The sequence below is a fragment of the Macaca fascicularis genome, chromosome 15, assembly GCF_037993035.2.
Source record: "Macaca fascicularis isolate 582-1 chromosome 15, T2T-MFA8v1.1".
NCBI lineage: Eukaryota > Metazoa > Chordata > Mammalia > Primates > Cercopithecidae > Macaca > Macaca fascicularis.
This window is the reverse complement of record NC_088389.1, coordinates 65,752,636-65,764,906: the sequence shown is the minus strand read 5'-3', so window position 1 is coordinate 65,764,906 and position 12,271 is coordinate 65,752,636. Positions and strand designations below refer to the sequence as shown.

At 42.8% G+C, this 12,271-nt stretch overlaps 1 protein-coding gene and 1 long non-coding RNA gene across 40 annotated transcripts in view; one reads left to right on the top strand and one right to left on the bottom strand.

Moving 5' to 3' along the window:
* The window catches only part of NFX1 (nuclear transcription factor, X-box binding 1), an 84,981-nt gene that overhangs the window by 33,473 nt on the left and 39,237 nt on the right, over nucleotides 1–12,271 (top strand). For 22 of the 39 annotated variants that reach the window (XR_012424635.1, XR_010581535.2, XR_012424634.1 and 19 more), the window contains exons 10-11: nucleotides 5,905–6,002; nucleotides 9,821–9,851. Coding sequence is in view for 28 of the 39 variants with exons in the window: in XM_074017321.1 (XP_073873422.1) it covers nucleotides 5,905–6,002; nucleotides 9,821–9,851 (129 nt within the window). In the remaining 11 variants the exon portion in view is untranslated. Of the gene's footprint in view, nucleotides 1–5,883; nucleotides 6,003–9,820; nucleotides 9,852–12,271 lie in introns of all 39 variants that reach the window. The other 17 variants (XR_012424633.1, XR_010581534.2, XM_074017315.1 and 14 more) reach the window with 2 other exon arrangements.
* On the bottom strand, nucleotides 2,189–3,782 carry LOC141408648 (uncharacterized). Its single transcript, XR_012424642.1, has 2 exons — nucleotides 2,766–3,782; nucleotides 2,189–2,716 (listed from the first exon to the last, which is right to left on the bottom strand). It is a non-coding gene; the product is annotated as an uncharacterized lncRNA (long non-coding RNA).

Here is a 12,271-nt window from a genome sequence, read left to right as displayed (position 1 = left end):
CAGCTGAGAGGTTAGGTCTCCCTTTCTCCACGAAGCTTACAGAATGGAGGCTCCATCCCATTTGCAGCAGAACTGGAGCCCTAATCGTCCTCACCTCAGCTCATTCGTAGGGCAGAGGTTCCACTGAGAGGAAGCAAGCCAAGAAGTCAGGAGGCTACTATCCCACCCAATACCCGGAGTAGTGCCTCAGAGACCTTTCCCAGGGGGAGAGAGAGTTCATAACAAAGGAGAGCTCCGAAGTACTCTCCCAAGGAACTGACTTTATTTGATACAGTGTGGGGAAGTACAGGCCTAAGGACACTTTAGAAAATGATAGCATACCTTAATAAAGAACAGTAACTAAACTGTAGGCCATCTAGTTCATCAGAGAGAATCAGGGAAAGGTAGCTAAGAGGAGCCCTCCTCAGGTCAGAACAAATCTCAGAAGACTCAGACTGCTGAGCAATTGATGCCCTGGAACATTGTCAAAAACAATAGACCTGCAATTAATGGGTCATCGAGGCTGAGCGTAATCCAAATAAGGCACACAGTTTAACAGAGAGATCGGGGATCTAGACAAAGAGAGCCCTGCTTGAAACCACTGTCATTCCAGGGTCAGTTTGTACCCCTAAGGCTGTGCCATCCAAATGGCTTAATGCTGTAGGGAAAATAGACTTCACTGAAATAGTCTAGCCAAATCACAAAGCGAATAAATAAGCAACCACAACAAAAATAAGCTGTGGAGAGGGGAAGCAGTATCCAGAGTTGCTGTATTAGCTAAGATGTCTAGTTTCCAAGAAAAACTATGAAATATGCAAAGAAACAGGGAAAAAACAGGCAACAGAAACTGCCTGTGAGAGTGACCAGATGTCAGATTTAACAAAGACTTTAGGATAATCATAATAAATATGTTCCAAAAACTGGGTCGGGCATGGTGGCCCACGCCTGTAATCCCAGCACTTTGGGAGGCCGAGGCAGGCGGATCACGAGATCAGGAGTTCAAAACCAGCCTGGCCAACATGGTGAAACCCCGTCTCTACTAAAAATACAAAAATTAGCCGGGCGTGTTGCTATGCACCTGTGGTCCCAGCTGCTCGGGCGGCTGAGGCAGGAGAATTGCTTGAACCCAGGAGGCAGAGGTTGCAGTGAGCCGAGATTGTGCCTGTGCAACAGAGCAAGACTTTATCTCAAAAAAACCAAATAAATAAATACCTTCAAAGAACTGAAGGGAAGCCATGCTTAAAGAGGTAAAGAAAAATGTGAAGATGATGTCTCATCAAATAGAGAATATTGATAAAGAGGCAGAAACTAATTTTTAAAAAGAGCCAAATGGAAATTCTGAAGTTTAAAAGTAGGATAACTGAAATGAAAAATTCATTAGGCTGGGTACAGTGGCTCATGCCTGAATCCCAGTGCTTTGAGAGGTGGAGGCAGGAGAATTGCTCAAGCCCAGGAGTTCAACAGCAGCCTGAGCACGTAGTAAGACCCTATCTCTACAGAAACTTAGGCCAGGCACAGTGGCTCATGCCTGTAATCTCAGCACTTTGGGAGGCTGAAGCAGGCAGATCACTTGAGATCAGGAGTTCGAGATCAGCCTGGCCAACATGGTGAAATCTCGTCTCTACTAAAAATACAAAAATTAGCTGGGCATGGTGGCACGTGCCTGTAATCTCAACTATTTGGAGGGCTGAGGCAGGAGAGTTGCTTGAACCCAGTAAGCGGAAGTTGCAGTGAACCGAGATCATACCACTGCACTCCAGCATGGACGAGAGAGTAAGACTCCATCTCAAAAAAAAAAAAAAAATTAAATTTAGGTGGGCATGGTGGCACACCATGCCTAGCCTGGGTGACAAAGTAAGACCCTTTCTCAAAGGAAGAAGAAAACTTCATTAAAGGGGCTCAATAGTAGATTTGAGCTGGCAGAAGAAACGATTAGTCAACATGAAAATAGATTGTAAGAGATTCGGCCAGGTGTGGTGGCTCGCAGCTGTAATCCCTGCACTTTGGGAGGCTGAGACAGGCGGATCACGAGGTCAGGAGATTGAGACCATCCTGGCTAACATGGTGAAACCCCATCTCTACTAAGTATACAAAAAAAAATTAGGCCTGGTGGCGGGCACGTGTAGTCCCAGCTACTCGGGAGGCTGAAGCAGAAGAATGGCGTGAACCCGGGAGGCGGAGCTTGCAGTGAGCTGAGATTGCGCCACTGCACTCCAGCCTGAGTGACAGAGTGAGACTCCATCTCAAAAAAGAAAAAAAAAGAAAGATTATATAACCCAAGGGACAGAGAGAAAATATAATAAAGAGAAATGAACAGAGCCTCAGAAATGTGGGACGTGTTTAACTGTATCAGTGTACATGTAATGGGAATATGAGGAGGAGAGTAGAAGCAGAAAAATATTTGATGAAACAATAGATAAAAACTTTCAAATTTATTGATAAAAACTTTCAAATTTATTGAAAAACACTACACATCCAAGAAACTCAGTAAACTCCAGGTAGGAAAGAGATCCACACCTGGACACATAATAAAAATGCTAAAAGTTAATCATAAGGAGAAAGTCTTGAAAGCAACAAGAGAAAAATGACTTATCACATACAAGGGAACCTCTGTAAGCTTAACAGTGGACTTCTCGTCAGAAACAATGGAGAACATGTAACAACCAGAAGGCAGTAGGATGACATACTCAAAGTGCTGAAAGAAAACTGGCAACTGGCCGGGCGCGGTGGCTCACACCTGTAATCCCAGCACTTTGGGAGTCCAAGCCGGGCGCGGTGGCTCACACCTGTAATCCCAGCACTTTGGGAGTCCAAGGCGGGCAGATCACGAGGTCAGGATATCGAGACCATTCTGGCTAACACAGTGAAACCCCGTCTCTACTAAAAAATACAAAAAATTAGCTGGGCATGGTGGCGGGCGCCTGTAGTCCCAGCTACTCAGGAGGCTGAGGCAGGAGAATGGCGTGATCCCGGGAGGCATAGCTTGCAGTGAGCTGAGATCACACCACCGAACTACAGCCTGGGCAACAGAGAGAGCGACTCCGTCTCAAAAAAAGAAAAAGAAAACTGGCAACCAGGAATCTTACATCTCATGTAACTAACTTTAGAAAATAAAGATAAAAACAAAAGTTATTGCTAACAGGCAGACTTGCCTTACAATAAGTACTAAAAGAAATTCTTCAGGCTAAAAGCAAGTAAACACAAATAGAATTTCAAATCCACATGAAAAAACAAAGAGCACTAGTAAAGATGATTATGTAGTTATAAAAGGCAGTATAAATGCGTATTTCTTCTCAACTGATTTAAAAAACAACTGTGTAAAATAATATGTATATAATTATATTTTTAGGCCTATAACCTGTAGAAGTATATTTGATAATTATAGCATAAAGGAGATAGGTGAAATCAAAGTTGTGTTAGAATAAGAAAATGATACCAGATCACAGCTCAAACCTACAGGAACAAATGAGGAAAGCCATAAGTGGTAAATTTTTTTTAAGAAGGAGGGCTAGGCACAGTGACTCACACCTGTAATCCCAGTGGGAGGCCAAGGTGGGCAGATCACTTGATGTCAGGAGTTCGAGACCAGCCTGACCAACATGGTGAAACTCCGTTTCTACTAAAAATACAAAAATTAGCCTGGTGTGGTGGCACATGCCTGTGATCCCAGCTACTCGGGAGGCTGAGGCACAAAAATCGTTTGAATTCAGGAGGCAGAGACTGCAGTGAGCCAAGATCGTGCCACTGCACTCTAGCCCAGGCAACAGAGCAAGCCTCTGTCTTTAAAAAAAAAAAAAAAAAAAAAAATGGCTAGGCACAGTAGCTCTCACCTGTAATCCCAGCTACTCAGGAAGCTGAGGTGGGAGGATCACTTGAGGCTAGGAGTTCAAGACCAGCCTGGGCGACAAAAAGAATTTTTTTTAATTACTCAGACATGATGGTATGTGCCTATAGTCCTACCTACTCGAGAGGCTAAAGCGGGAGGATCACTTGAGGCCAAGAGTTCAAGACTGCAGTCAGCTATGATCATGCCACTGCCTTCCAGCTTGAGTGACAAGAGTGAGACCCTGTCTCCAAAAATAAATAAATAAAGCTGTAAATATGTCTATTTGTTCTCTTTCTCAGCTTCTTTAATAGATATAACATTATATAAAGTTATGACAAAGCAGTATTGGGTTTATAGCATATAGATGTGATACATATAACAATAATTGCACAAAAGGGGAGAAGGATAGAGCTGGGTAAGGGTAAACTTTCTATATCTTATGGGAGTTAGTATCAATCTGAAGTAGTTCTGATGAGATGTATATGGTAAGCCCCAGGGGGACCATTAAGAAAATAACTCAAAAGATGTAGTGAAAAATATAATTAAAGGAATTACACTATAGAAAATATTGACAAAATGCAAAAGAAAATAGGAAAGGAGTATTAGAATAACAAAAAAGACATGAGACTTATAGAAAACTAAAAATCACAGACATAAGTCCAGCTATACGAGTAACATTAAATGTGAATGAATTAAGCAAAAGCAGAGATTTTTGAGTTTTGATTTATCTATTTTTTATAGAGATGGAATCTCACTCTATTTCCCAGGCTGATCTCAAACTCCTGGGCTCAAGCAGTCCTCCCACCTTGGCCTCTCAAAGTGCTAGGATTACAGGCATGAGCCACTGTATCCAGCCAAAAGCAGAAAATTTTTAGACTGGATTTAAAAAACAAGATCCAACTGTATGCTCTCTAGAGTCTTGCTCTGTTGCCCAGGCTGGAGTGCAGTGGTGTGAGCTTGACTCACTGCAAGCTCCACCTCCCAGGTTCAAGTGATTCTTCTGCCTCAGCCTCCTGAGTCGCTGGGATTACAGGCAGGCGCCACCATGCCTGGCTAATTTTTTTGTATTTTTAGTAGAGACAAGGTTTCACCATGTTGGTCAGGCTGGTCTCAAACTCCTGACCTTGTGATCTGCCCGCCTTGACCTCCCAAAGTGCTGGGATTACAGGCGTGAGCCACCACACCAGGCCCTGGAGACAATCTTTATAGTCAAAGATACAATGAGGCTGAAAGTTAAAGAATAGAAAAAGTACACCATGTAAACAGTAGCCGTAAGAGACTCCAGGTGATCCCCATAGGGTCCTGGAAACAGGACTTGTCTTAAACCTAGTCATGGATGCAGGCACCACCAGATATTCACAGAGCTCAAGTCAGTGAGACTGTGGATCATGGCTTCTGATTATTTATAATCCCCAGATGACTTTCAGAGTCGAGAGCATTCCACTAAAGTCATCCATGGCTACAATTTTAAGGAGATTCAAGTCTACACTGGAGATGTGGGGCCTGAGGAAAAAGAAGATTTATTCTTCATTTTTGTTTTGTTTTGAAACAGGATCTTGCTCTGTCACCTAGACTGGAGTGCAGTGGTGCGATCACAATTCACTGCAGCCTCAACCTCCCATGCTCAGGAGATTCTCCCACCTTAGACTCCAGAGTAGCTGGGACTGTAGGCCTGTATCACCACCTCTGGCAAATTTCTTGTTTTTGTGCTTTTTTTTTTTTTGATAGGCACAGGGTTTCACCATGTTCCCAGGCTGATCTCAAACTCCTGGGGTCAAGCGATCCTCCCACCTCGGCCTCTCAAAGTGGTGGAATTATAGGCATGAGCCACCACACCTGGCCTTTTTTTGACTTAGGCAAAACATCGTGTACTTTAAAGCATATTCCAGTATCTAATGCTAGGCCCTGAAATTGTCAGAAAAGGCCCAGTCTGCCAGATGAACGGAAGATAGGGAAGAAGCATTGACTGCATCCTTCCCTCAACTCTCATTCTGGAGTTGCAGGGCATGGAGGGGAAGACCAGTGTGGCTAGCAAATTTGGGAGTATGGAAATGAGTAGTTGCAATTTTCATTTCCAGCTCTTTTCGTTTTTATTAAAGATTTCATTCATACCTGTGAAAAGCTCTGCCATGAAGGAGACTGTGGACCATGCTCTCGCACATCAGTTATTTCCTGCAGATGCTCTTTCAGAACAAAGGTAAATCCTAAACAATGCTCGAGTTGTTGCCATCAATGTTTTCTTTAAAATGGTGGTTATGGGAGGGGAGGAATCAAAATAACCTCAGTAGGATAGGTAGGGGAAGTGGTTGTGGCACTCAAGGTCCAGAGGCCAATAGTGGGATAAGGCAAATAGATCACTCTACCAAATACAGGTATGATAGCCTGAAAAGAGGAACAATAGCACTGTTGCAAGGAGTCAGCCAACTAAGAAGTTAGAGGAAACAGTCCATGTGACCACCCACTTGTGATACCAACTTTTGATACCAATTGAAAGTTCAGTGGTCCCTAAGACCACTTGAAAGGCTTGATAATTTGATAAAAAGGACTCACTGAACTTGCTGATGGTTACACTTATGGTTAGAGGTTTACTACAAGGAGGTTACAGTTTTATTACAAGGAAAAGGATACAAATTAAATCAGCCAAGGGAAGAAGTATGTAGAGCAGAGTCCAAAAAAGTACCAAAGGTGGAACTTCATTTGTCCTTTCCCTGTGGAGTCAGGAAAGTATTACTCTCTCTGCGTCAGTGTGTGACAGTGTACATGGAGTATTGCCAACCAGGCAAGTTCACCCAAGCTTGTGTGTTCAGTTTTTATTGGTGCTCTATTGTGCAGTCATAGTTGACTGCCCATGTGGCTAATCTCAGTCTCCAGAGGTCTACTGATAGCATGTGACCCAAAGCCCCTGCCCTAAAACTGTCCAGTGTGGCCAGCCTGCTCCTAAATCACATAATTGGACTATCCAGTGACTCAAGACTCCAGGCAAACAATGACACTTCTATCAGACATGGCATTCCACTAGGCTTAGAGAGTACCTCTCAGAAGCCAAGTGCAAAGGCCAGACTCTCTTTGAGTAAGGTTTAATTCTTCACCGTACAACTGTTTTGTACAACTGTTTTGTCAGTTTCTACTTTCTGGTGAAAGCCTGGATAGTTTTTATTTTTCTTTTTTTTAAATTTTGTTTATTTATTTATTTTGAGACACAGTCTCACTCCATCACCCAGGATGGAGTGCAAAGGCGCAGTCTCGGCTCACTGCAGCCTCCACCTCCCAGGTTCGAGTGATTCTTATGCCTTAGCCTCTGGAGGAGTTGGAATTACAGGTGCACTCCACCATACCCAGCTAATTTTTGTATTTTTAGTAGAGACAGGGTTTTGCCGTGTTGGTCAGGCTGGTCTCAAACTCCTGACCTCAAGTCATCCTCCTGCCTCAGCCTCCCAAAATGCTGGGATTACAGGTGCACGCCACCACACGTGGCTAATTTTTGTATTTTTAGTAGAGATGGGGTTTCACCATGTTGGCCAGACTGGTCTTGAACTCCTGACCTCAAGTAATCTACCCCCTCAGCCTCCCAAAATGCTGGGATTGCAGATGTGAGCCACTGCACCCAGCCTGCCTTGGATAGTTTTTATCAGACTTTATGTTATCAAAAGTCTTCAGGTGATTCAACTTGGAGAACACACTGAGTGTTGATTTATCCTGCTCTTTGACCTACCTGGTCATTTCAGTGTCTATCAATGTTTGTCCCAGTAGAGTACAAGCCAGGGTGGAGACAGAATTCTGAACCGTTGGTTCTGTTAAACACAATGCAGGGTCTGGCAGCATCTGACTTGCAGATAATTCTGAGGATATAGTCCATAAATGGGAAGCTAGTTTAACCGGAAAGCTTCAGAAAAAAAGGGAAAATTAGTGTAATTTACATGTTACAAAAGTTGTATAATCATGTGTGGGTTTTTTTCCTGAAAGAAATTACAATATACATGGGATAGTAGAGGCATTTTGAATGTCAGGTATGGGACCACTTTGTACTTTGCAAATATAATATTAAAGTCTGTGAGATGCTGTGATTTGGCAATCATAAATTTAGTAATGCCCAGAGATGCTCTTCGTGATCTTTGTGACTGAAAATTATAAGCAGGGTTGGGACATACAAGCTGGAAGTGGCTGCTGTCAGTTTTCTTCATTCTCCCACAGTCCCTCTCTCTATCTCTACGTTTTCTTGCTTCTCATTGACTCTTTGTCCTCACTCCCTCTAATAGCAGACTCCATGGCAGTGAGTGTATTCTTGAAAAGCTATGTGTAAACTGAATTTTTGCAAGTAAAAGTCCTTAAATTACAGGAGGAGCTCACTGTCTATACAAACTGCTAAACCTGTTTGACAAAGTAAAAAAATCTCTTCAAAAAGCTGATAATTGGCTGGGCACGGTGGCTTATGCCTGTAATCCCAGCGCTTTGGGAGGCTGAGGCGGGCGGATCACGAGGTCAGAAGATCGAGACCATGGTGAAACCCCGTCTCTACTAAAAATACAAAAAATTAACCGGGCACAGTGGCGGGCGCCTATAGTCCCAGCTACTCCTGAGGCAGGAGAATGGTGTGAACCCAGGAGGCGGAGCTTGCAGTGAACCAAGATTGCACCACTACACTCCAGCCTGGGTGACAGAGTGAGACTCTGTCTCAAAAAAAAAAAAAAAAAAAGCTGATAATTATCACCTCATTATTTAACTAGATTTTTCATGAATATGGATTTTTCATGACATGGTTTTTGTAATGGAATGGGCTTTTTCACAGAAGTGAGTTTTCTAGATAAATAAAACTTATTTCTTAAAACTTCAAAGGTTGTTTTCATTTCATCACTTTGGTGGGACTCTGATAAATGTATGCTGTGTCTTACTATGTCTTAATAAAGCATGCTATATTTAAGTCTTTATGGTAATTCATGTGTAGGAGTTTATGGGAGTTCTGCCTTTCCTGACATTTGTAGATAACCTCTCCTGCATATCATTTCTTCTGTATAATCCAGTGTTCACTGATGGGAGCGTTAACCCAGTTTCATGAGTTAATGCCCATAAAATCACTTTTGCTTTATATCTGTAGAGAGCATATAGGGAACTTTTTCATATCACCAGTCCCAGGCACCTCATTTTTTTTATCTGAAATGTATATTTTCCAGCCAAGAACCTTTTATTACTTAGGCCTCTTCACATCTGTTATCAACTCCAGTAGCTGCTTTTTTTTTTCCCCCCAGGATAATTTTTACTAGGAGGGGACTTTTAAAGTCATTTTTCTCATTTCTGTCATTTCTGAGTACATGGCAACCTGTAAATGACATCAAAGCCAAAATCAGATGTAGAAGCCAGGCAGCTAGCCAGACTCATTCTACCCCAAGCGACTGACTTGTTTCCCACATACTAGCGTCGCTACCCACGTTTTTTAGGATCATGCCTCAGCAAAATTACATGATAGACCTTTTAGACCACTCATATGTAATGGAAGCCACAGTAATAAAACTTCAGAGGCCAAACCAAAGATCTGCTTTATTTCACTTTGCTATAGTTTGGTGGTATTGTCAGGTGTGCTCTGAAGTGTGTAGAGCCGTTTGTCCCTGCATGGTACAGATTGTTACCTGTTTTCAATTCTTATGTCTGCTTTTTATGGCTTTTTCTGTCTGTACCCTTGTTAGGTAATGACTTCTCTTTCCTTTGCATACCCTTAGCAGCCCCTCTTTCTATTCAGATTTTATAATTGTTAGTCTACTGTGAATTTGGAGACCAGACCACAAAGATTGTTAGAATTGTATTTTCATGAAAAGTCTGTAAGCCTGGAGTCCTCTTGCAAGTAAAGCTCATTCATATAGGGATTAGGCTCACTCCAGGCATGGCAAGTGAAGTTGGTGAATAAGTGACTATCAGAGAAGTATGGGATATTTGGGATATTCTTGTTACCTTTGGCATTATATTATAGTTGTATTGTTTTAATTATTCCTAAAGTAGTTACCGTTTCTTTTTCTTTTTCCATAGGAGCTTCCATGCACCAGTCTCAAAAGTGAAGGTATGACTGGGTTGGGGCATGAGGGAATTTTTAGGATGCGGGTATCTTCACTTTGGTAGGGAGTTGGGTTATGTATTTGTCGAAATTCAGCAAAGGACTGCTTAAGATTTGTGTATAACTTTCACCTCAATAGGAAAAAATTATAAATTGAATTCTGTTGATGAAATGCTGAAAAATTTAAGCTAAATATACTCATGTCTACAGCTTGCTTTGAAATGCATTAAAAAAGAAAATTAGTGGGTAGCTAGAAGAATGGATATATATATATGAAAAAGTATGTTAATGGTAGAATCTAGATATGGGCATATGGATGTTCACTGTAAAATCGTTTGAACTTTTTTTTCTTTTTTCTTTTGAGACGGAGTCTCACTCTGTTGCCCAGGCCAGAGCGCAGTGGCGCAATCTCGGCTCACTGCAACCTCAACCTCCCAGGTTCAAGTGATTCTCCTGCCTCAACCTCCCAAGTAGCTGGGATTATAGGTGCGCACCACTACACCTGGCTGATTTTTGTATTTTTGGTAGAGACGGGGTTTCACCATGTTGACCAGGCTGATCTCTAACTCCTGACCTCAAGTGATCCACCTGCCTCAGCCTCACAAAGTTCTGGGACTATAGGCATGAGTCACCGCACCCGGCCTCAATTCCTGTTTTGATGACCGTCACATACTCTCGTTGAAACCGCTTTAAAACCTTTTTGGAAAAGTGATGGAAGATAAGGATATGCAAAATAAAAGGTCTTATTGTAGTCAGAAAGCTAGCTGTATCGGTTAGGAAGCTTCTAGATGCAGGTATCCAAACCCAAGAAAAAGTGACTTTTACGATAAGGGTGTTTACTGTCACACCTAATAGGAAGTCTGGAGGCAGAACAAGTCTGAGATTGGTTAATTTTAAGCTCAGTGATTTCCAGGACTTCAATTCAGCTTCTCTGTGGTTTTCTTGATTTTCTCCTTGTGGGTATGTCAGCTACTGCAACTTCACACGTTGGGTCTCTGCCCAACAACATCTTAACAAAATCCATGAGGAGAGTGTTGATCTTCTCTTCCTATGTAAGAGCAAGGAAAACAGTCCTGAAAGGTTCTCAGTACACTTTGTGTCCAATGCTTCTACCTAAACCTGTCACTAGCAAAGTGAACGGAATTACCCTGATGGGTAAAGCTAAACAACATCCACCCCTGGAACTGAGGAGCACGCTGGCCTCCAATTTCTGAACAAAATTAAGGCTGTCTTTGCCTGAAAGAGGAGAGTGACTGGGAGGTACCCAGCAATATCTGCCTCAAAACCGTATTTAAACTTTTGGTTCAGTGTGCCATCTGTATCAAGGAAAAAAAGTTTGGTTATTAAAAACATAATTTGGGTCCAGGCATGGTGGCTCATGCCTGTAATCCCAGCACTTTGGGAGGCCATGGTGAGTGGATCATCTGAGGTCAGGAGTTCAAGGCCAGCCTAGCCAACATGGTGAAACCCCATCTTTACTAAAAATACAAAAATCAGCCAGTTGTGGTGGCGCACATCTGTAATCCCAGCTACTGAGGAGGCTGAGGCAGGAGAATCACTTGAACTCAGGAGACAGAGGTTGCAGTGAACTGAGATCAAGCCATTGCACTCCAGCCTGGGTGACAGAGACTCTGTATCAAAAAACAAACAAGAAAAACATAATTTGGGCCAGATGCAGTGGCTCACATCTGAATCCTTATGCTTTGGGAGGCCAGGGCTGGGGGATCACTTAAAGCCAGGAGTTCAAGACCAGCCTGGGCAATACGCTGTCTCTGCAAAAAAATTTTAAAAGTTAGCCAGCCATAGTGGCACGTGCCTGTAGTCCTAGATACTTGGGAGGCTGAGGCAGAGGATTGCTTGAGTCCAGGAGTTTGAGGTTGCAGTGAGCTGTGATTGTGCCATTGCACTCTAGCCTGGGTGACAGAGCGAGACCCTATCTCTAAAACAATAAAACAAAATAATAAAAACATAATTTGAAAAAATTACAAAATTAATACACTTGCCGGGCGCGGTGGCTCACGCCTGTAATCCCAGCACTTTGGGAGGCCGAGGCGGGCGGATCACAAGGTCAGGAGATCGAGACCACGGTGAAACCCCGTCTCTACTAAAAATACAAAAAATTAGCCGGGCGCGGTTGTGGGCGCCTGTAGTCCCAGCTACTCGGGAGGCTGAGGCAGGAGAATGGCGTGAACCCGGGAGGCGGAGCTTGCAGTGAGCCGAGATCGCGCCACTGCACTCCAGCCTGGGCGACAGAGCGAGACTCCATCTCAAAAAAAAAAAAAAAAAAAAAAATTAATACACTTATGAAGTTTAAAGAAAAAAAGAATATAAAGCAAAAGGTGAAAATTTACCCTCTGATAGTAGTTTGTCAGATAAGGTTCCAGGTCTTTTTCCCTATTCATACAGATGTATAAACATGCCAGCAT